Here is a 20,167-nt window from a genome sequence, read left to right on the forward strand (position 1 = left end):
AGGTGCCCCCCATCCATCACCAGCATCCCCCCATTCTCCCCAGCGACGTACCGGTGGGGCCCCCTGCATCCATCCCTGGTACCGAGCGTACTGCCACAAACCCACCCCTGAGCACCCTGAGTACCCCCATCCGTCCGTCCGTCCATCCATCTGTCCATCCGCCTGTCCATCCCTGGCACCCAGAGCTCTCCCCCCTCATCCACCCTCCCACCCATCCCCGGTACCCAGAGAAGCTCCATCCATCCATCCATCCCCCATCCACACACCCCAGACCTTCCCCACCAGCCCCCAGCTGAGCCCCCCAGGACCCCTCCAGGGCCAGGACTGCCCCCCCCAGCACCCACCTCCCCATCGGGGCTGTGGGACGGGCACGGTGTGACTCGGGATGCTCGAGGAACGGCTGGCACGGGCTCCCCGCCGCCGGGTGCCAGGAGCCACAGGCTGGCACCAAGCCACAGCCCCGGGGAGCGCTCCTGGGGCCCTGTGCCAGCATGGGGACGAGGTGGACGTGACCCGCCGGCACGGGGATGAGGACACCGAAGTGCTCGGCCCCGCAGCTGCACGGGTGCCGACTCCCCGACAGAAACACCTCTGTGCTGCAGCACGAGGCAGCGCCAGCCGTCAGCGCTTCCGCCAAGGGACCGCTGCCAAGCGCCACAGGGCACGGCCAAGGCGCTGGGAGCCATCGAGGCTTCACTCGGGGAAAAGGCGCCCCTTTGCCAACGCTTGCACCATTCCCACGCCAGCGCAATCCTGCTCACGCCTCTCCGTGCGTATCGAGCTCAGAGCATCTGCACCCCCGTCTGGGGGGTGCAGGGCCAGGAGACAGCCCCCAGCCCTCGCTGCGGCATTAAAACATGAGCGGACAGACACGTGTATGCACTTTAATAAGGCTTCCACAGCTCAAATGACAACTTTAGTCGAATATGTTTGCAAATACAGACAAAACAGTAAATGCGCCTTCGATCACATCTTGTACCTGCGTCCCTCACCTGGCCCTAAGAAACAGCGATGCTGAGGTACGGCCGTACATTGCCGCTGGGAGCACCGCTACAGCCCAGCTCGCTGCTTCCAGCCAAGTTTAGAGACTTAATTTTGCAACATTATAAGCTCAAGGAAGAGACTCTCATAACATAAAAAAAAAATTAACAGCAGGTTGAAAAAAAATATGGAATTTCCAAGGAGTATGTACACAAGCGAGTGCTTCAGTCTGGGAAGAATTAAAACCTCCTGCCCATTTCCAGAGTGGAGCCGCTTTGGGCATTGGCAAGCGTGACTGAGGGCGCGCTGAATTCTTGCTGACGTCTTTACCTTGGGAAAGATCACACCGCTTCGCCGCGCCGCTCCCCCATGCGGGTCCAGCTCCAACTTACACCAAAAAAAATCACTCTGGGGCAGCTCTGCAGTCCCAGTGCCAGCTGCTTTGCCAACTCGCCATCCAGCCCCTCCGCTGCTGAGGATGAAGGGACAGGGAGGAGGATGCAGCGTGGAGACCTAGCGCAGAGCAGCTGTAATTCTTCAGATAAAAGGTACATTTATAAAAGAACGGGCTACCACGGTTGCTGGGAAGGGACACACTCCCCCATCGCTCCCCGAAGCCCAAACCCCGCCATCCGCCTGCAAAGCTCCTCCAGTCCTTTAAAAAACTAAAGCTGCCAGCGCCGCAACCCGGCCCTCCGCATCCACATAAAGCGCCAGTGCACGAACTGGGGTTGCAGAAACAAGTTAAAACTCTGACGAGAACAGGAAATGTCTAACTTTATTATGGAGATACCTTGACAGTGCCCTTTTTTTTTTTTTTTTTTTTAGTCTGGAAGTGGTACACTATTTCCTGCTATGAATATGCAATCAGGAGAGGGAGAGATCCTTTCTGGGAGCTACAGGAGATGTAAAAAAAAAAAAAAAATAAAATCATTAGTGCATTCCTGAAAACGAGGAGAACAGAGGGAAAACCTCTCCACATGGGAAACACACCACCCACGTGCAGCCCCTTCGCCAGCTCCAGCTCAGGTGCTCTAGATTCGAAGCTCCCCCAGTGATCGGCAGAGCGCTCTTGGCAGTAACGTACTGGAGAAAGATGTTATCAAAAGTCGTTAAAATATCCCACGTTTCTAAAAACACAGTTCACAGAGAAAGACCATGTGATTATTAAAGACCATCATGTTTGGAAGTGAAACTGCAGAAGGCGAGTGGCTGAGCAAGGGAAGCCCCGCGGGGACAGCGGGGGGGCAGCTCCCCATCCCCTCTGCACCCCCAGGCTCCGAGTCGCTGATGGAAGGCTTTCGTAGGCAGACCACAGCTTACACTTTGGGTAAATATATGAAGTTTTGAAAGAGCTAGACATTCCTCACAATTAACAATTTCTTTACTTCCATGCTGTACTGAAAGAGTAATAGTGGATCAAAGACAGGATTATCTGTAAGCAGGTTATGCCTAAAGAGTTACTGGAGAACAGATCGAGATGTTTTTGATCTACTGAATTACAACTCCTTTTTGGACAGACGAGGGTGGTATGGGATCTGCATCAGGGAACATACGAGAATGCCACCGTCTCCCTTGCTAGAAACGTCTGCCTGTAAACATGATAACGCTGTTACTGCTGCTAATCTTTCCAACCTTACTGTTGCTTTATTAAATATAAAATTGGGAACGTTCTTTTGAAGTCAGGATGTCCTTCAGTGCAATCTGCTTTGACATAAGGCATTTTGGGGGCAGTCATTTCAGAATGTGTTTCTGCCTTCTGGAAGAGTCAAGAGTTCTGTCCTGTATCCACCTTGTCTTTTAATGCCCTACCATGTCAAAATCCTCTTCCCTTCTGGTCGCTCCTTTGCTGCCAGCGCTTATAAAACCATCAGTGTCCAAGTAAACCAGTCCCTGAGGAGCAAGAAGACAACCACCGAAAGATTACGAGCTTGCGAGGTGGAGCTGAACTTTGCGTGGGCTTAAAATGAAAAGGGGGAGGAAAAAAAAAAAGGAAAAAAAAGACTCACCTTTAAATCCTTCTTCAGGCATACAAACTGGGGATGGAAAGAAAGAGGCATCACGTTAGAAGTCTCCTGACAGTCATTTCTAAAAGGATCTTTTGTCTGATCAGCATACTGCAGCGCTCAGCTGTATCTTCAGTTGACAGTTACAGGAAAGCTTCAACATCTCTGTTTTCCTCTCATGTTTCTACTGTTTCAACCCAAAGCTGACACAGCCCTACGGGGCCACCACCATTCCTGCCAGAAGCGCAGCAGCATTCAGCTTCCCCAAATCCCTCACCTTCCCCAGCAGCGCCCAGGGGTCCCCCTCACCTTGCATAACGTCATCCATCGCTGCGTAATCTGCAATTGGTTCATCAGCCTGGAAAACAGAAGAGACGGGGGGTTAACAAGCACCTCGCTGGATGTTAGCAGTGTTATCAGCTGTACAGGTCAGTCCTGCTCTGGAGAGGAATGGGGAACTGTTGCCAGAACACCTTCTGGCATGGGCTGGGAGTAAGAGGGGAGAACTCGTGCTGTAATTTTGCTGTCCTTTGGGCTGGTGCGCACAGTTTTGCGGCACAGGCCAGCTAAGAAATGTTCTTTAAAGAAAAAGAGACTTTTCCTTCCCCAAGAAAGGCAGGAGCTCCAGGAAGAGCTCGTTAAATTAAGCTGATGGCCAGCCACAGGTGGGCACGTCCAGGGCGTGGCAGTTTTCATGTGCACCATAACGTGTTTCTCTTTGACTGTACAAAATTTTGTTCAATTCTCTGCTTTACTCGACTTCCTTTAGCAGCCACCTCACTCTCACATTACCTTTAATAAAATGACAGACTCGGGGATGACTCCCAGGCTGCCGAGCGTTGCGGTGTCATCACTTAGTATCTTCCCGTCGATCGACAAATTCTGGTCGAAGGGAGCAACTGAAAATGCATGCATGATCTGTGCCAACACAATGAGACACGCTGATTTTGTGCAGAGGAAAAACATACCGCTGAACTACACAAAAACACCGCGTTTAGAAGACAAACGCATGCCTTTTGATGCCACTTGGGATTTTATACCCTTTTCCCTCTCCATCTCCTCCCAGCTGTACTCTCTTGACTATTCATTTCATGTTTTCTTATTCATGAACAAACACTCCTTGGACCAAAAACGCCTTACCTGTATTTTCAGCTCTTTCAGCGTCTGATTAGCAGAAACAAGCAGTGCTTTTTCCCCTCGGACTTTTCGGTGCCGGGTGCTCCGCCTGATGCCTTGCTTTTGGTAAGTGATGTAGTTCTGGTGCGAGATCTTCTGGCGCTTCGCACCACCATTGGTCTGGAAACAAGTCAGAAATCAGGAGCCCGGCTCTGGCCTTTGTGGAAAATACAACCTCCCCTTCCCCCAGACTGCATTTCAGGCAGGTCAGTCATGCGAGGGAAAGCACGAAGCACTGAAACGCCCCTTGGAAAGTGAATGACGCATGCAAGTATCACCAAGAGGTCGAGAAGACCGAAGGACTTGCCTTGAAACTTCGCCCCTGCTCCTAACACCAGCACAGTGCTTACTGTCAGCCAAGCGTACGAGTCACCGTCAGTATTTGATGCAGCAGTGACCCCTCCTCTCCAAAAAGAGAGCAAGGAAGAACTTGACGTGTCAGGAAGACGTACACTAGTGCATTTACATCAGGGGAAGATGAGTGCTGCTGCCTTTCCCAGGAGACACAGCTTCCCAGTGCCAGGCCCTCGTTAAGGATTTGGTATTAGGAGTAAGAGTATTTAAGGTAGCCTGAACACCAAGTGACCGACGTTCGGGAGCAGGCAGATCTCTAACACAGATATCTAACTTACAAAGCACTGATTGGGAACGAGCCCTGGAGAATGCTTTCATGCTGCAACCATGAAGCACACTGGCAAGGAAGCTAGAGAAAAGCCAGCACTGCTCCTACAGCTAGGTTTAAAACCAAAGAGCATGGGCGCAAAACTGGCCTTGGTAATGTAAAGTGAGACAAAATGTGCGGTATGACCATGACAGTAACACAATTTGAGACACAGTTGCTTTCTCTTTCGCCTGCTAGATGTAAACAGAGGAAAAGAACTGTTCCATCATGCTGACTCAAGAGGTTGGTGCAAAACTGAGGAACCTTGTAGTATTTTTGATCTCTACCTGGTTAAAATCTGGGTCTTGCTCCCCCTCTGGCTTGTTTTCCTCCCTTTCCTCTTCAGCTTCTGAGCTGCTCACGTTCAGCTCTGGAGCAGCGTCCTTCATTACCTGAAGTCATAAAAATCATTCTGTGTAACTAACCCAGACTGTCACATCATGACAAACAGCTTTCAAAGACTTCTAGGATGCCACCTTGATCAAATGAGCCGAGGCAGAGTAGGAAAAACCCAGGGATCTGCTCCACATGCTCTGCAGACTTCCCCCGCACCCCGAGCTGCATCAGACCATGGGGGACTCAGCTCAGCAGAACACACGCAGCTTGTCAAGCTTCTCTGCTGAATTGCAGGTGCTGGCTAAAAATCAAAACCCCACTGCGGGGACATCCTGCTTCCTGTGGCTCAAGACCTACCCTCCTCTCCAGGCAAAGGGAAAGTCTCCAGGGGCCTGGACTGATTTCTTTCCCATTAGCTGGCTGCTTCTCTGTTCGACTAAGTGTATTACGAAAGCCCTAACGCAGAGAAAGGAATATTATCTGTAAATTATATACTTATCCATCCCTGCAGCAGACCGACAAGAGGCACTCACCGCCGTTATTTATGGGTCTGGAGTTCGTAAGTAAATGAAATCTAAATAATTTACACAAACATATACAGAACTGAACATCCTTTTTATTTATAAGTCACTCCACAGGAAGCGTGGATCCGCTGGGCATGTACACATGTCTACACTTTGGCTGGGGCTGGGGTTTGCAAGGGAGCCCAGGAGGCTGGCGCACTCTCCATCCCGGATGCCTAAGAGCTCACTTCTCCATCAATGTATTTGCAATTAAAGATGCAATCACAGCTCCCAAGCATCCAGCGCCAACCGCAGTGTCCCCAGAGCCCTCTGGATTCCAGCAGTGCCGCCCTTCGGAGAAGGCGCCGTCCGCAACCTCCCTGCACCGATTTTATAGGGCCGTGACTTCCCTCCTGCAGCGTCAGCGCAAGGAGGAACCCAGGGGCTGCACAGGAGGGACGAGCAGCGACGAGGGGGTGGAAAAACACTCCCTGACTTTGTGAGGCGAAGCTGGCAGGAAGGAAGCAGCGGCTCTGAGCGCCGCCATTCGCAGTACTTGCTGGTGAGAGCCCGGTGCCCGCGCAGCTGACGCGCTGCTTGCGGGCACCGTCACCGCTTCGCCTCTCGCTGGGGCTGCCCCGCTAATGAGGGATCTCGTGTGCCAGCTCTCGCCCCCTCTCACCGTCTCCAGCTGCTCGGCAAAGAATAGCTGCCTGTTTTCAGCAGCCCTACGTGTGAGTGTGGTCCTGTCCAGCACCAAGAGGAAAACTCCTCCTCTGCGCTAGTGCCAAGATACAGCCTTGGGATTCAGCCTCCAGGCAGGCTGTAAACCGGCAGCAGGGGCTCAGCACCATGCTCTGTGCTCTACGTCTTACAGCTGAGGCAGAAACCTCCAGCACCCTGCAGTTCTCTAGGCGCCATCTCTTCCATTTAGAATAAGGCTGGGGGTGGAAAAAAAAAATAAATCTCACTGATCTCACACTGCAAATGTGGAGGGAAGATTTTTGCCTCCCTCCAGCTTTGATTCTACAAGGAAGCCCAGGAAGCCTTTGCCTTGATGCTCCTGAATTAAGTTGATCTGACCATGCTGAGCTTCGCAGACCTGTTGTGTGCCTGAGTGCAATCACTAGAGGATGGAGGAGCTGAAGGCACTTCGGGAAGCTGCTGGCAACCAGCTACTCATGCATCTAAGTGCTCTGAAACCCTTTAAGCACCAGTTCAGATTGGAGCTACTGTGACATAGCTGCGTTGCGCTTCGCCCCATCCTGGAAGCTGTCAGGGGATGTTTTTACCAGATCTAAGCTGCTGTGACTGTCTTGGGTTCAGCCGCCTCCTGTCATCAGCTGGATCTTGGCATCTTTACCTGAGCACACCCACAAGCTTTGATTTCCCTCTCAAAGCATAAAGCAAGCCCTAAGAAGGGGAACTTACTGTAACCAGCTTTCAGATACCTGTACAGCCACTTCCAGTCCAGTTCTGGACCTCACACTGACCCCATTAAGACAGCAGCAAAGCAGACACAATTCACAACTTTGTAAGGGATCTTTAAAACCACATCTGTGTTCACTGCTATTTTATCAGCTTGCAGATTGAAGAGCTTATTTCTATCTAGGAACAAACGTCACTTTAGCAACCAAGAAAGGAAATGACAAATACTGGAGGGGGAGGAGAACAGGTAGAGCCTGATAGCACGATTATGAGGACAGAGATGGTTACGACATTGCCTAAAACAATCAGAACTGGCATACACAGAAATACCTGACAACACAAAGACCACCAAAAGGATTTGGACTGGCAAAATGAAGCCTTGAGGAAACCAAGTGTTCAGAGCAACTACATCCAGTGTTCCCATTTGCCATTTTTGCCAAAGCAATAGCTCCCACAAACCAGAGCCAGGTGCTTTCTGCCCACTGAAAGCGGCCCTGCACGGCACCACCATTCCCACCAGCAGGCCCCACCTTGTAGGGATGCAACAGGCTGCGATAGCTGCCTCGCCACTGTGTTCAGATGGCTGTTTATTTAGCTGTTTGGGTTCTCAATTGGTGCAGTTTCTGTTAAATGAAATGGTGCCAGGAGGAGTGAGGACCAAGGGAGAGATCCGTACCTTTTTATTATCCACCACTTTATGGATGTAGATAGTTGCTTGGGTGTACTCACGCAAGTCCCGCTGCTGTTGGCATAACAGCCCTTCTCTGCATTCTGGACAGAGTTCTGGGGAGGCACAAAGGAAAACGCATTTAATTGCTTCAGCTCCTTGGAGACACTGAGTATATGCACCTGCCCAACGCCTCTCACTGCTAACCCAGAGCAGCTCACATAACGAGGGGCATCTGCCAAGCTCAGTGTTTACTGCGGCTGCTGCGGATCCCCTTAGATCTGACCCTTTATCCAAAAAGAGCCTTTTCCCAGGAAGTCAGCACCAATTAGCAACACAACAGAGCACAGACAGCAGTAAAAGTTCACTCACTGGGCTCAGAGGTGTAAAGTGCGCTCTCGGGGTCTGCCCCAGCAGCTTGTGTTCGGGTGATTTTGATGACATGATCCACGACGAACAGTTTTTGAATCCTCTCCCACTCGCTGGGCCATATTAGAGCTATACTGTGCAAAGAAACAAGAACGTGCTTTATGACATGGAAAAGCCAAGCCCCGAGCACGCAGTGAAAACAGTGCTGAGCTTCTGAACAGCCTCCTCTTTTCATTTTAGTCTGCAGGTGAAAGAAGGGCAGCAAAACCAATCCATAACCCCAGCTACATGAGAGGGCCTGTATGCCCAAGATAACAGGGAAGAGGAGTGTGTTATTAGTGACACTGTTATGCTCCAGTCATGCCCAGCATGCACAGCCGGAGGGAGGAAGGAGGAGGAGAGAAGTGGAAGATCTGCTACATTTTTAGTTCTGCATCACTGCAGAAGCAAGGCTATGGAGCATAAACTCCAGCCCAGCGTCCAGTGCTCCAGGGGTAAGTCTCACGGAAAGCAAATCTTAAAGGAAGCTACACGTTTCTAATGCCCCAGTCAGATTCAGGGTAGTTTATTGTTAGGAACTAGCCAAGCTTAAGTAAGCTCTTTTTTTCCTGAGACAGCATCCTGTGACAATTTGGGTCTTGACCTATATGAAGATTTATACTAAGGTAGGCCTGAGAAAGCATCTGTGCTAATTTTGTTCAAGGGACAGCATTTGCTCCTCATGTTGCTGCAGCTCAGCAAGCCTCTGGGAATGCTCCCTGAGGCCCATGAGAGACAACAGCACCCGGCAAAGGCAGATGAGTGAGCAGAAGAAACTCACAGTTTAGAGTCTTCTTTGGTCATGGAAGCATAGGTGAACATGAGGCCCCCATGGGGGCAGAGAAGAGCGCTGTTTCCTACCGAGGACACAGGGCTGCATCGCGTCGGTCTCCTGCTCAGGCAAAGAAAAGGAACAGTAAGTGGTTTGTAAGCGTGGTCAGGTTATTTCATGTGGAAGAAAAAAAATCACAAGTGTGCAGGCAGCTGAGAAGAGGAAATCACAGGTGAGTATTTACAGAAGGCATTCCAGTGGGGAATATTACACTATCACCATCAAGGAAATCAGATCTGCGTTCCTGTGCGCTGCAAAATTACTCTCATGCCTAGCGGAGATTTCCATCTCGTACTACCAGCAGCGCATGGAAACGGGATTGAGTGGTGACCTTTGCCTAGGATACAGCTTCAGACAGATGAAAAAACTAATCAGGTTACTATCTAATCTGACCATCTGGTTAAGACACGGTAAACAAGGAAATTCGGTTTCTGACAATGTATTACAGCTGCTATGAGCACAGGGTCCAAGTCCTGCAAAATCAGCTTCCTTGTTTCCGCAACGGCAAAGCACAGGTAACTACACACACCAGGCAAACGCTGATTCAAAAGTGAAATTGCTATCTGCAGCACACCCCCCAAAAAACAGAAATTAAAAGCACCAAAAACCTCAAGCTGGTTACCTGACAAATTTCCTCCATTCTTCTACAAAGAACTGTGAAACAATATACAGCTCATCTGTCTCCTGGAAGACAAAAGAAAAAAAATAATAAAACAAATCTTCTGTTAATTAATCCAACAATAGAGAGGCAATGACTATTCAGCTTTTTCTGCAGTGCTCATTCTTTTCGAGATCTCAGTGTTTTTACCATGACAACTCCATCCGAGTGCACTGGGAAAACCAAGTAAAATAATTTGAGATCAAGCACTAAGTACTTACATTACTAATCTTGTGTTTATTACAAAGTTAGTTTAGCTTTAGATCCAATTACCTTTAATTCATAGCAGGAAGCGGTCATTTTCCCTAGAGCAGCTAAGGCTCTCTGGCAGTGTGTTTCTGTCGCCGGGTACTCCTTCATGTACTCAGTGTCTAGAGCAGACACATCTACGTACCCCCGTGGGGACAGGGTGAGAGACCATCCCATCCTGCCCTCCCTTTCCTCACCGAGCAAAATCCACGAGTGGTTGCTTTCAGCAATAGCACGCACAGATTCAGAACCAGGGATGTGCACCCTCACAATGCAGCATTTTTGGGACAAACTATTTTTTTTTCCTGCCCCTACTGATTTGCGATTATATAGTCTGCTGCTGGCAGCTCCCAGACAAGAAATCACGGAGATCCTAAGAGCTGGGTGACAAAGTGATTTCTGTGCTCACCTGTCTGCCTTCCCTAATGCAGATTCAAGGGCTCACTCCATCTTTCCACAGGAGAACTCCTGAGGTGTGCATGTGTAGATATAATTTTAATGTCCCTTCATACTTCCTAGATTAAACTGCTCCAATTTGGCTCTATTTTTTTTTTTTTTCCTGGACCTCAACTGTTATGGGTCAGGAAACCTCACAAAGATTATGAGCCCTGAATACTGCTGGTAGGACCTGACAGCTCTCCTTCGGAGGCTCAGCAGAGCATTGCCCATTTAGTCCCTCCTGGGTTCGGGAGCACAGATCCATGCTGATCTCAGTATTTATTCCTCGCCAGAGCTGCTGGTGGCCCCGAGAAGGGACCGGGAGCAGCAGGCTGCCCTCACACGTAGGAGCAACCGAGGCGGACACCTGCCAAAGCAGCTTGGCAGGATCTAAGAGTCAATCATTAATCAGCACTGCGAGACACCCAGGAGCCAAGGTGTGGAGCACAGCCAGCAGCTTGTGCCATTTCTCTCAAACTGCCTCAAAGCCCCGATGGCTCTTAAGAAGGTCCTGGAGAGCCGCACGCCCGAACCGGAGAGAGGCCGGTACAACAGGTCCTGTGCGACTGCCGCTCCTATTTGCATGGCTTCAGCATTTAGGGCAGCCCCCCGCGCCCTCTGCCAGGCTCGAGACAGAAAAGGACACTGGAGGAGCTGGGGCACACGTGAATTTTGTCCTACCATCAGCAAAAGCCCAGTGGGAAGGCAGACTAAGGGCGGTGGATAGCCCTCTCTCTCCACTGGCACGGCTGCACCGCGTAGGTACTTCTAGGGACGGATATAACCACTGCAGAAATATTGTCCCTGCTTATCTAGCTGACTCCAGGCCAGCGACAGCTATATTGGCACATGAGCAATTCTCGTGTATCTACAGCAGGGCTGTGTGCCAGCGCAGCTAATCGGGGGAAATCACACCTCGGCGCAGCGTACTTGCGAGCTCCACTGGCACAGGCAACCCTGGCGCAAGCATGGTCTCACTCAGACCGAGAGAACGATCATCAGCCAGCGTCTCTCGCAGTCAAAATAAAATTTCATAGGAGAGGGATAAAAACTTACAGAATTGCTACCCATCTGCCACCACTCGTCTACAAAAAGATGGCACAGGATGCGCAGGGCATGCCCAGCCTGCGCGCTCCCAGGCAGGCAGACGGGGCAGGCAGGATGGCTCAGCTGGGGATGCCGCACCCAGGGATACTGCTCCCAAAAAGCAAATTTTGGGCAAAGCAGCAGGGAATGCCAGCTTCCACCTGACAGCCTTCCCCCCAGGCCCCACTAGCGTTCCCCTTCCCCTACCTGAGGCCAGCTGCCCAGGCAAGGCCTGCATTTATCGTGAAACAGGTTCTGGAGGGAGGTCTTCTGCTCGCTAGCCATCATCTTATGCAGAGCTTCATTTTCTTCTCCTTCACGCTCCAAAATCTGCATGAAACAGTTAGTTTGTGCTTCAGTTCCTCGCGGCTATTAAAAGGCGACATTGCTTTTCTCTGCTGCATTAGGTAGTGAAAACCAGAAACATGACCACGTATTTACGGTCAACAAAAGGGTAACATTATTTGGGGTCAAATACCTTGCACTGGGAACAGCACTCTTTGTTATTTGGGAATTCAGGGGCCTTTGGAAAGTATTGCTTGAGTTTCTTCCAGGCTTCCTTCGAAACCACCCTCCTTTCGTTTTCAGATATGCACAGGTCACCTGCACAGAGAGAGCCAAGAGAAGGGCTTTGCTCTTGACGTACTCAGCAATGTTTTGCAGCCCTAACTAGATTTAAGAGATTACAGGGTATAAATGTGGGGGAAGATATTCACGCACTTATCAGGCAACACCATGTCAGCAGAAAGACCACAACTAATACACAAAGTCACCTTCAACTTCTTTATCATTTCCTTGTTCAGGCAGGCAAAAAAATAATGTGACTTCAATTCACATAAATGTCCTTTAGGTCTCAGAGCCTGTGAACCAAGCAGCCGATCAAACACAACGCAGGCTGAGGCAGTGACAGATGCCTGGAGAAGCAAGGACAAGCCAGAGAGGGCACCAGGCTAATGTTTTCTGATCTTGGCTATCTGGAGCTATGATTTCACGGTGACTCCACTTTTCAAATTGCAGACCAATCCTGTGCCCCACGAAACAGGAGCCAAGTGCTTTCCGTGTCCACGAAAAACAAAATTACCACTGTATATAACCTCAGACTGCCTCACATGCTCTATTCAAGCACCTCGGAATCCTAAAAGGACGTGTTCCCCCTGCACCTGAGAGCCGCCCTTCCCAAAGCGTGGTTGCACTCGAACACCTCATTTCAGCTACGCCTGTTAAGTGTGAGGAACTCCCCAGGATGTTCAAACAGCCCAGGTTCACGATCAGCTGCAGAGACTCCTTGCAGTAACACCCCCCACAAGAGAAACAGGCAAACAGCTGAAGGGCACCTGCAGAGCTGGGAAGAACTTCGCTGCCCGCAGCTGGGGGGGAGTAACTGGGGTGTGAGGACAGCAAGCAAGATTCACCAGCCAGCACCCAGACTCCTCGCCTTATTTATCCAGGCGACTGATGCTCAAGGAACAAGAAAGGATGGTTTAGGGCAAGGGATCTGTGCTTGTCGTTTTAGCGACAGCAGTACCGGAGAGGTTACACTAACGCGTCTGAGCACCACACGTACGCGTGACCGGGTGTGCTCCAGCGGCCGAGCCAGGCTTGGGAAAACCCGAGAGCACAACGGCTCAGGGATCCGACGGCCGGCTGCCCGCACGGTGGATGCCTGCCAAGGGGAAAACACAGCCGCATCTCCTCTGCGACAGCTGCTGGGAAGTCAAGGCTCGGCTGCGCTGCACGCACGAGAAATGAGAGCAAACCAGGTTCAGATGCAGTACGGGAATATTCATGCCTCAATGGGGATCTTACCAGCAAGGGGGAGGCAAAACAGCAACCGCAAAGTTGTGGTGCCGGTGCCAAGAAGGGTCCAGCAAAGGAGGGGATATCCTACTATCTGCTCTGCATTTCTATAGCCTGAGAGCTCAGCAGGCAGAAGATATGGATAAAAGGCTCCTTCCTCCCCGCACTCTGGCAGCTCTTTAACATTACAGCAGCTCCTCAGCCCCACAGACAGGCAGCTTTCCTCCTTCTAGCTAAGCCTGGACCTCTGCCAGTCCCCGCAGGAAAAAATAGCAACGCTCCCCTCCTGCCTTTCCTCTAATAAACAAAGGTCAGGCCGGACTGCTTCGAAGCAGCGCTTGGCCCCTTGTTCTTCATCAAACACGACCAAGTGGCCCAGCTTTACCATATGAGGAGGCAGGACCAGGCTGCCTTCCAGAGCCAGCAAGGATGGGAAAATGAGCCTGTACAAATAAGGGCCCTGACACCATGTGATTAATGAAAACAGACTAATATGCTGCGGAGTGAAAGAGGTGGAAAAATTAGATCTGAACGCGTGGGGAAGAAGTGCTTTGCCATCTGGAAGATGACCACCCTAACCACTGATGACCCTGCTTCCCCCTCCCACAGTCTCTCTCCAGGGACACATTTTGGGCACAGACATTAAAGAAGTCTTAACTTCTGTAAAAAAAATTCTTTGCCAGGGTTGGGAAACTACCAGAGAGTGAAAAATCACAGCAAAGACGTAAAGAGACTTCTTAAGGGAACACCGGGATGGTATGTCTGGAGGCGGGCCAGACCTCACAGATAAAGTGCTGCCTTTTCCAGAGAGTACCAACAAGGCAGTGCCTTCCTCCACAGCAAAATTAAGGCTGAATTACTGAAACTACAGGTTTGCTGATACACTCCAGAGGAAAATTGTAAGTGCGTAGAGGTGGAAAGGTTGCTTTAAATGAGTAATCGAAGGTTAGCTCAAGCTGATGAGAAATGACCTGCCAGTTGCCCCCATACTTAATATTTATTCCAGTACAGCCCGAAGTAACAGATAAACTAGCAATTTACCAGCGTAATGTTTTTATGATGTCTGGCTGCATTAAATGTTTCACCACCACACCGTGTTTTTATTTAAAAGCAGCAGCCTTGCGGCACTGGGAAATATGGTGCAAAGGCCCTGTGAAAAACAGGTAACACCATGACAAAGTGCTTAAACACTGCTTTACAATGAGGCTTTATCAAGCCATTACTCTACATCTTTGATTAGCCTTAATGACAGGAGATGTGTTGCTAATTTATGGCATGTTTTTCTCTTAGTAGGAACAAGACCAAGCGTCCCAGGCAGAGCTGTCAGGGAAATCAATGCTTCCAAACAGGAGCCTACAGTAGAACACAATTATGTTTGAGAGTGACGTACAAGCTAAAAAGTGAGATTCAAACAACAGCGTAGCCAAGGATGTAGCTAACCAACCATCACTTAGCAAAACAACCAACATCAGGTCAAAACCTTATGTAAACAGACACCAAAGCACAGCAGGTGGGTAAATCAATACGCTCAGGAGTCCCAGCCACTCACAGATCCGCCCAAGTTTCTCCAGTTGTTAGGCCAGTAATTCTGTACGCTGAGAGTTTAATATAAACTGAGAGAACAAACTGACGCTCTCAGCTCCAACCTTGACTGATTTACGCCATCTATTTTTTCTAGAATATCCTAAGACTTTCAGAGCTTTAACATGGCTGCAAACCTTTGGTGCCACCCCCACCCCATCACGTCACTTCGTTAGCGAGAGGAAGAGATGCTACCCTTCTGCAGCCTGGCTGTGCTTATTTACACCCTTTTCACTACTTACACGATTTGGTGGACTGCACCACAGTAGTGCCATTACATATAAAAGCTCGAAGTTTTTAAGTGTCAAGAAAGACCAGGCAAATGAGAATAAAGTACACTTCTTCAGTAACTACTTATGCTGGTCTTAGCTGCAGCGAAGGCTACAAGGTTAATGTCTTGAGCAGTGGGCAACAACAGACATATTCAGCTCCATCCCCCGCAGAGACTTACCATGTGGGCAAACAATGTCTTCATTAAAATTTAACTCTTCTTCCTCCTCTCTCTTCTCTTCATTTGATTCATCTAATCGAAAAAAAAGAAGATTGCACAGAGTTCCTCTCTGAAGGAAAAGCAAAATCTTTGGGGGACTGAAGCCTGGTTTCCCTTCAAATCACCGCAAAACTCTTAACCCAAGGGAGGCATGTTATTCTCAATGCATGGCCTGCTTGCCCAGAGGCCAGGCTGGATTACACGTAGGAGTGCTTTGAAGTGTGTGGAGCACAAGACCATCCTTTGTGAGATTACAAAGGATGCATTTGTTCCAGCTAAAGCACCACAGGGGTTCGCTGCTCCCAAAGATCTCAGATCAGAGTTAACCAAAACCCCTAGGTGAGAGGAGAGCGAGCAGAAACCTTCCTGGCAAAATATTAGTCAGCTCATTGCCTTGAGGACACTAATCTAAATCAGATGCTCCCTTTGTAGCTTTGGGAGGGAATCATATGAATGAGCCCAGACCTGTGCGGCTTGGAAAAGCTGGTGGGAAAACCTGGGAGCGAGCCTGAGCCCTCCCTGCACAGCGCCTGGGACCAAGCGATACCAGCCACAAGCCAGAGCTGCACGTGTTTGATGAGACAAGGGAGAGCCAGCGCTGCGCCCTTCCATTAGCTATTCAGCAGAGAATTAAACAACCTGCACATCATTAGCTATAATTAACGATGATCCAGCTAGCAGAGCTGATTTCTACATTTTCAACGGGGGCACTTCCAGCAGCAGCTATGAGAGCAGAGCTCACTCCCCTGGTGTGAGCAGCGAAGGGCAGGCTGCGCCACCGAGAGCACACTGCTGCTCTGGCACGTGAGCCGGCAACTGCGGCCAGGCTCTCAGCGATCTGCCCTGCGCTTGTGCTCCCACAGCCAGGACAAACATTTACAAATTATAGTTCAGAACTGTAGCTCTATAGGCAGAGGCACTGCCCATTGAACGGGAGCGTTATCAACACAATAATGTCAGTAACAGTTTGCAACAAGCCAGCTAACGAGCAAGCTGGCTTGTGAGCAGTTCAAATGTACTTCTGGGAGGTGCAACCTGCTTTGAAACCAAGGTGACCCCCAAGGAATCACATGTGGGACAGTAACTCAGCTGCTGATGCAGAGAAGTGCCCTTTTCTCAATGGATGCCACCAGCTCCATCAGCAGCGCCAGCCCACAGATATCACGAGGGCTGTGGTATCTGGTGTTCCGAGCCTTCAAACCCAGGATCAATGCAATTAGCTGATCATCTCCACTTTCATTCAAATAAGCTTCTTGATCCCAGTTAAGAAACAAAAAGCTCAATAAAATCCATTTTCCAAAGGTTTAGAGAACAGAAGGCAAATAAAAAACCCCATGCATTCTCACAAACATATGATACAGGCATAGAAGAGAATCCAATTCATGATTTTTTTTTCCTAAGCTGTGTTTTGCCAGCGCTGCTTTACCAGCTGTGCTGTTTCATCTGTAGGCCTTTGCAATAAACATCTTCATTCCTTCCCCAAGATAATTTTCCTGTTTCTTCCTTCCCTGCGCACTCTCATTCAGATAAAAGTAGATGAAAAGATCATGTGTCTGGGGCGGTAATTTTACACAGCTCTGTAAAACTACTTATTACCTCATCTTCTTCTCTCTGTATGAAGATCACCCAGCAGTTTTGAAGCTTATCAAATAAAAAGCTCCTTAAATTAAGACTGCGTTATATCAAGCCACCTGAAGTGCCTTCCCTCCCTATTCATACAAGGGAAGCAAAACAGCACACGCCAGAACACCTGACGTGTCTTTTGTTAGGAGGTATCAGTCAGAGCTGGTGGAGCTCTACAGCAGCAGAACTACCTTTGTTTTGTGCATTTCCATTCATTTTTCCGTTACTGTGCTCTGCGTCTTCGTCTTGCTCATTTAATTGCTCCAGAGCCAACTGACGCCAGCTCCGCAAGGACGCCTTTCCAACCCAAAACCCGTCATTCCTGCAGAGAGACAACAGCATTGGCAACACAAATCACAACTCTGTTCTCCTTCAGAGACCAAACGGTAAAATCTTTGGGAAAAAGCTATTTAAACATTGTTAGCACTGCTAAGAGATCTCTGACAATGTTTGAAAGCACCAGGACTTACGTACCCCTTTACTGTTATCTTCAGCAGGTTCGTAACGGTTTTGTAGTCTTCGTTTAATTGGTTCTTCAGTCGCAGGATCCGGCACCTTTCTACCACGCAGTCCTTGCAAAGTGCTTTGACTGCGGAGGGGGAAAAAAGAAATGTAATTACTCCAGCACACACAGCTGAGCTGAGCATCTCACTGGTTCAAGCACCACTGTTCAGAAGTGCTTAGACAGGTGTAAGGTACGCACCAACCATCCTGTCTCACGACCTCAGATTTCACATGTAAATGAGGTCCCTGGGGTAACTGCCAGCTCAGGCCCCGCTGGAAGTTTAATAAGCGTAAAACGCTTCAGATGAGGTGTGATCTGTTCCACTACCTTCACAGCTCTGCAAAGCCACTATCAACAGCTTGCAGCCACAGCTGCGAGCGAGCTCACACCAACACAGACCCAGGAGTCAAAAGACAGGACAGTTTAGGCATGTGCCAAAACCACCGTGTTGCTGCTCTTCTGTGGCAGGAAGATGCTGTACAGACATCTTCAAAATGCCACTTGTGGCCATCCCTGCTTCCTGTACACTGGGATGAGAGGGGAGCCCTGTCCCTCAGCTTGGGGAGCTCCTGCATGTGGCCGCATGGCACTTAGCCAGCTAAACCCAGAAAAAAACCTCCTGCAAAGCTACGCTGGACTAACAGGAGTGCAAGCCCTGTGGCTGGGCTTACATTTCCACGCGGGAGCAAGAGGAGCCGGAGGGATCATCCAGCGCACGATCCTTCCCTCTCAGTCATACCCAACAAAGAAACCTGCAGATCTTCCAGTTGACTGATAAAGGTTGCCCTGCTTTTACAAAGGCTGCCTGCATCGCAGAAGTTTCTGCTGGTTGCATTTCTTCCCTATAAGGGCCTAGCAGGAGCTGAGCTAATTTGGTCTCAGTGGGAGTTATTGAGCTCCTTTACAAAAGAAAGTAAGCCTGGGGCTTGATTAAGGGATGCCCAGAGACTGCAGAGGTCAAGGGCTTACCCCAAAAATCACACGCACTGCAGATGCGTGCAACACAAACATGTTCAGTAACAGGTGTGTGCTTCTGTCAAATGAGGCAGCTTGGGACAGGCTAGAGGGGAAAGAGGGTAAATGATTTCCTTGGCCTGCACACATCCACGCTGCTCCAGAGTGCAGGCTGCTGGCAAGAGGCTGCACAGATCCGCACGCTACACAAAACACTGCCCACGCAGGATCTGCAGGTGCTGCAGGCATGGAAAATTGTTTTGAGGAGTCTGGGGGGTTGCACGTGCAAGTTATGCTATTTCATACAGCCGACTTCATAAAACCCTCCAAACACTAAGGCGGTGGTAGGTGTTTTTTTTTGAACCTAGGTGCACCATTGCTTTCTTAGAAATTACTCCGTGCGCAGCTCTTTCTAGACAGAGCAGAATTCAGGTCTGAAACAGAACCTGCAATCAGACTAACTGTATTTGTTTGAATGCTAATGTAATTAAGTGATTTAAATGAAACAAAGCACCCAGAGATAGCAGCACAGCACAAAAGCTACGTGCAGAAATAAAGTTATGTTAATAAAGGATGACCCAACAAGGGGCTGGGATCAGAACAGGGCTCTAACGTGTTCAGCACACAAGAATGTGACTCGGAGAGGGGGTTTTCTGTCTGCCACCTTACCATTCAGCCGGGGTCCTCCTCCATATCTCCTGTAGAAGAAGTCAGCCACGTACTCTGATATCCTCTTCATAATACAGATTTTGTCAGGATGGAGTTTCCCATGCGAGCACAGGCAGGCTGTGTTATCTATAGGTTTCGGAGGAGTAGACTCATCCAGCCATTTCTGCAGCCATTCAAGAGAGATGAAGTCGTATGGGGAACCTGGGAGGGAAAAACACGAAGAGAAACAAGCCCATACGCGTCAGCGAGTTTGTGATATGGCAGATGGTATTTTATAATTACTCTGATTTCAATGGTACTTTTAAAAATTAACAGGCTATCGCCGTTGATTAAATCCCCGCAATACAAGTTTTCAAACATCTGATACAGCTCCCCTGTCCAATTCTCATCCTGGCACTGCAGATTTATAGCTGGGCATCTTGTGGCAGAAGCTACGTGAAACTGGATACGTGAGAACAACCGGTCATTGGGAATTCAAACAATCAATAGCAAACAGCAGAGCACTCAGAGCAGCAAAGGGAGCATTTTCAGACTGCGAAGCCTTTAGGGGCTCGTTGCAGAGCAGTCAAGGAAAAGGCAAGGTCTTCCTATTATCCATTGAGGGGCAAGTGTAATATTTAAATTGCGATCACACATTAAAAGCTCTTTCCACAACAGAGTGAGCTCATTGGGATAGATTTAAAAATAAAAGACAACCACAGCAAAGAGATGAGGTCAGCGTTCATCTCTTCACCACAGTGCTCAAAATTTCAGTGTTATTCTGGGATACACTTACAACTCTGGGTGAGAGAGACTGAAGCACTGTGAAATTTACAGTGCAAATACTAACTCGCTCAAATGTTTTAGTGCAAGTGTGATTTATTTTTTTTTTAATTTTTTGAAACGGAGCAGCAGGCTCGCCCTTGTTTGTTGAAGGTGAAGCACATCACACAAAGCCCGGGTTCAGAAGCAGGCCAGATCAGTATGAGCAGTGAAATGGCTTTGTATGAAATCCCCACATCCTCATACCAAGGCCTTGAAACGATGCACACATCCGAAGAACAAGCACGACTATGTTTAAAGAGAGTTGTGCATTTTGAAGCTGCTTGCCGGGGATTAAATGGAAATGCAATCACGGCA

General features: G+C 49.2%; 1 protein-coding gene across 6 annotated transcripts in view; it reads right to left on the reverse strand.

Moving 5' to 3' along the window:
- Positions 1–1,741: 1,741 nt before the first annotated feature.
- Positions 1,742–20,167, reverse strand: part of USP48 (ubiquitin specific peptidase 48) — a 31,715-nt gene continuing 13,289 nt past the window's right edge. For 3 of the 6 annotated variants that reach the window (XM_035567905.2, XM_035567906.2, XM_050714850.1), the window contains 16 exons: positions 19,049–19,249; positions 17,395–17,509; positions 17,112–17,242; positions 15,259–15,330; positions 11,908–12,032; positions 11,637–11,759; positions 9,621–9,682; positions 8,948–9,058; positions 8,131–8,261; positions 7,768–7,874; positions 5,112–5,216; positions 4,128–4,283; positions 3,780–3,905; positions 3,297–3,345; positions 2,991–3,017; positions 1,742–2,874 (listed from right to left, as the gene is read on the reverse strand). In XM_035567905.2, the coding sequence (XP_035423798.1) occupies positions 2,852–2,874; positions 2,991–3,017; positions 3,297–3,345; positions 3,780–3,905; positions 4,128–4,283; positions 5,112–5,216; positions 7,768–7,874; positions 8,131–8,261; positions 8,948–9,058; positions 9,621–9,682; positions 11,637–11,759; positions 11,908–12,032; positions 15,259–15,330; positions 17,112–17,242; positions 17,395–17,509; positions 19,049–19,249 (1,664 nt within the window). In that variant the 3' untranslated portion in view covers positions 1,742–2,851. The remainder of the gene's footprint in view (positions 2,875–2,990; positions 3,018–3,296; positions 3,346–3,779; positions 3,906–4,127; positions 4,284–5,111; positions 5,217–7,767; positions 7,875–8,130; positions 8,262–8,947; positions 9,059–9,620; positions 9,683–11,636; positions 11,760–11,907; positions 12,033–15,258; positions 15,331–17,111; positions 17,243–17,394; positions 17,510–19,048; positions 19,250–20,167) is intronic. The other 3 variants (XM_050714847.1, XM_050714848.1, XM_050714849.1) reach the window with 3 other exon arrangements.

The sequence above is a fragment of the Cygnus atratus genome, chromosome 21 (assembly GCF_013377495.2).
Source record: "Cygnus atratus isolate AKBS03 ecotype Queensland, Australia chromosome 21, CAtr_DNAZoo_HiC_assembly, whole genome shotgun sequence".
Classification (NCBI taxonomy): Eukaryota; Metazoa; Chordata; class Aves; order Anseriformes; family Anatidae; genus Cygnus; species Cygnus atratus.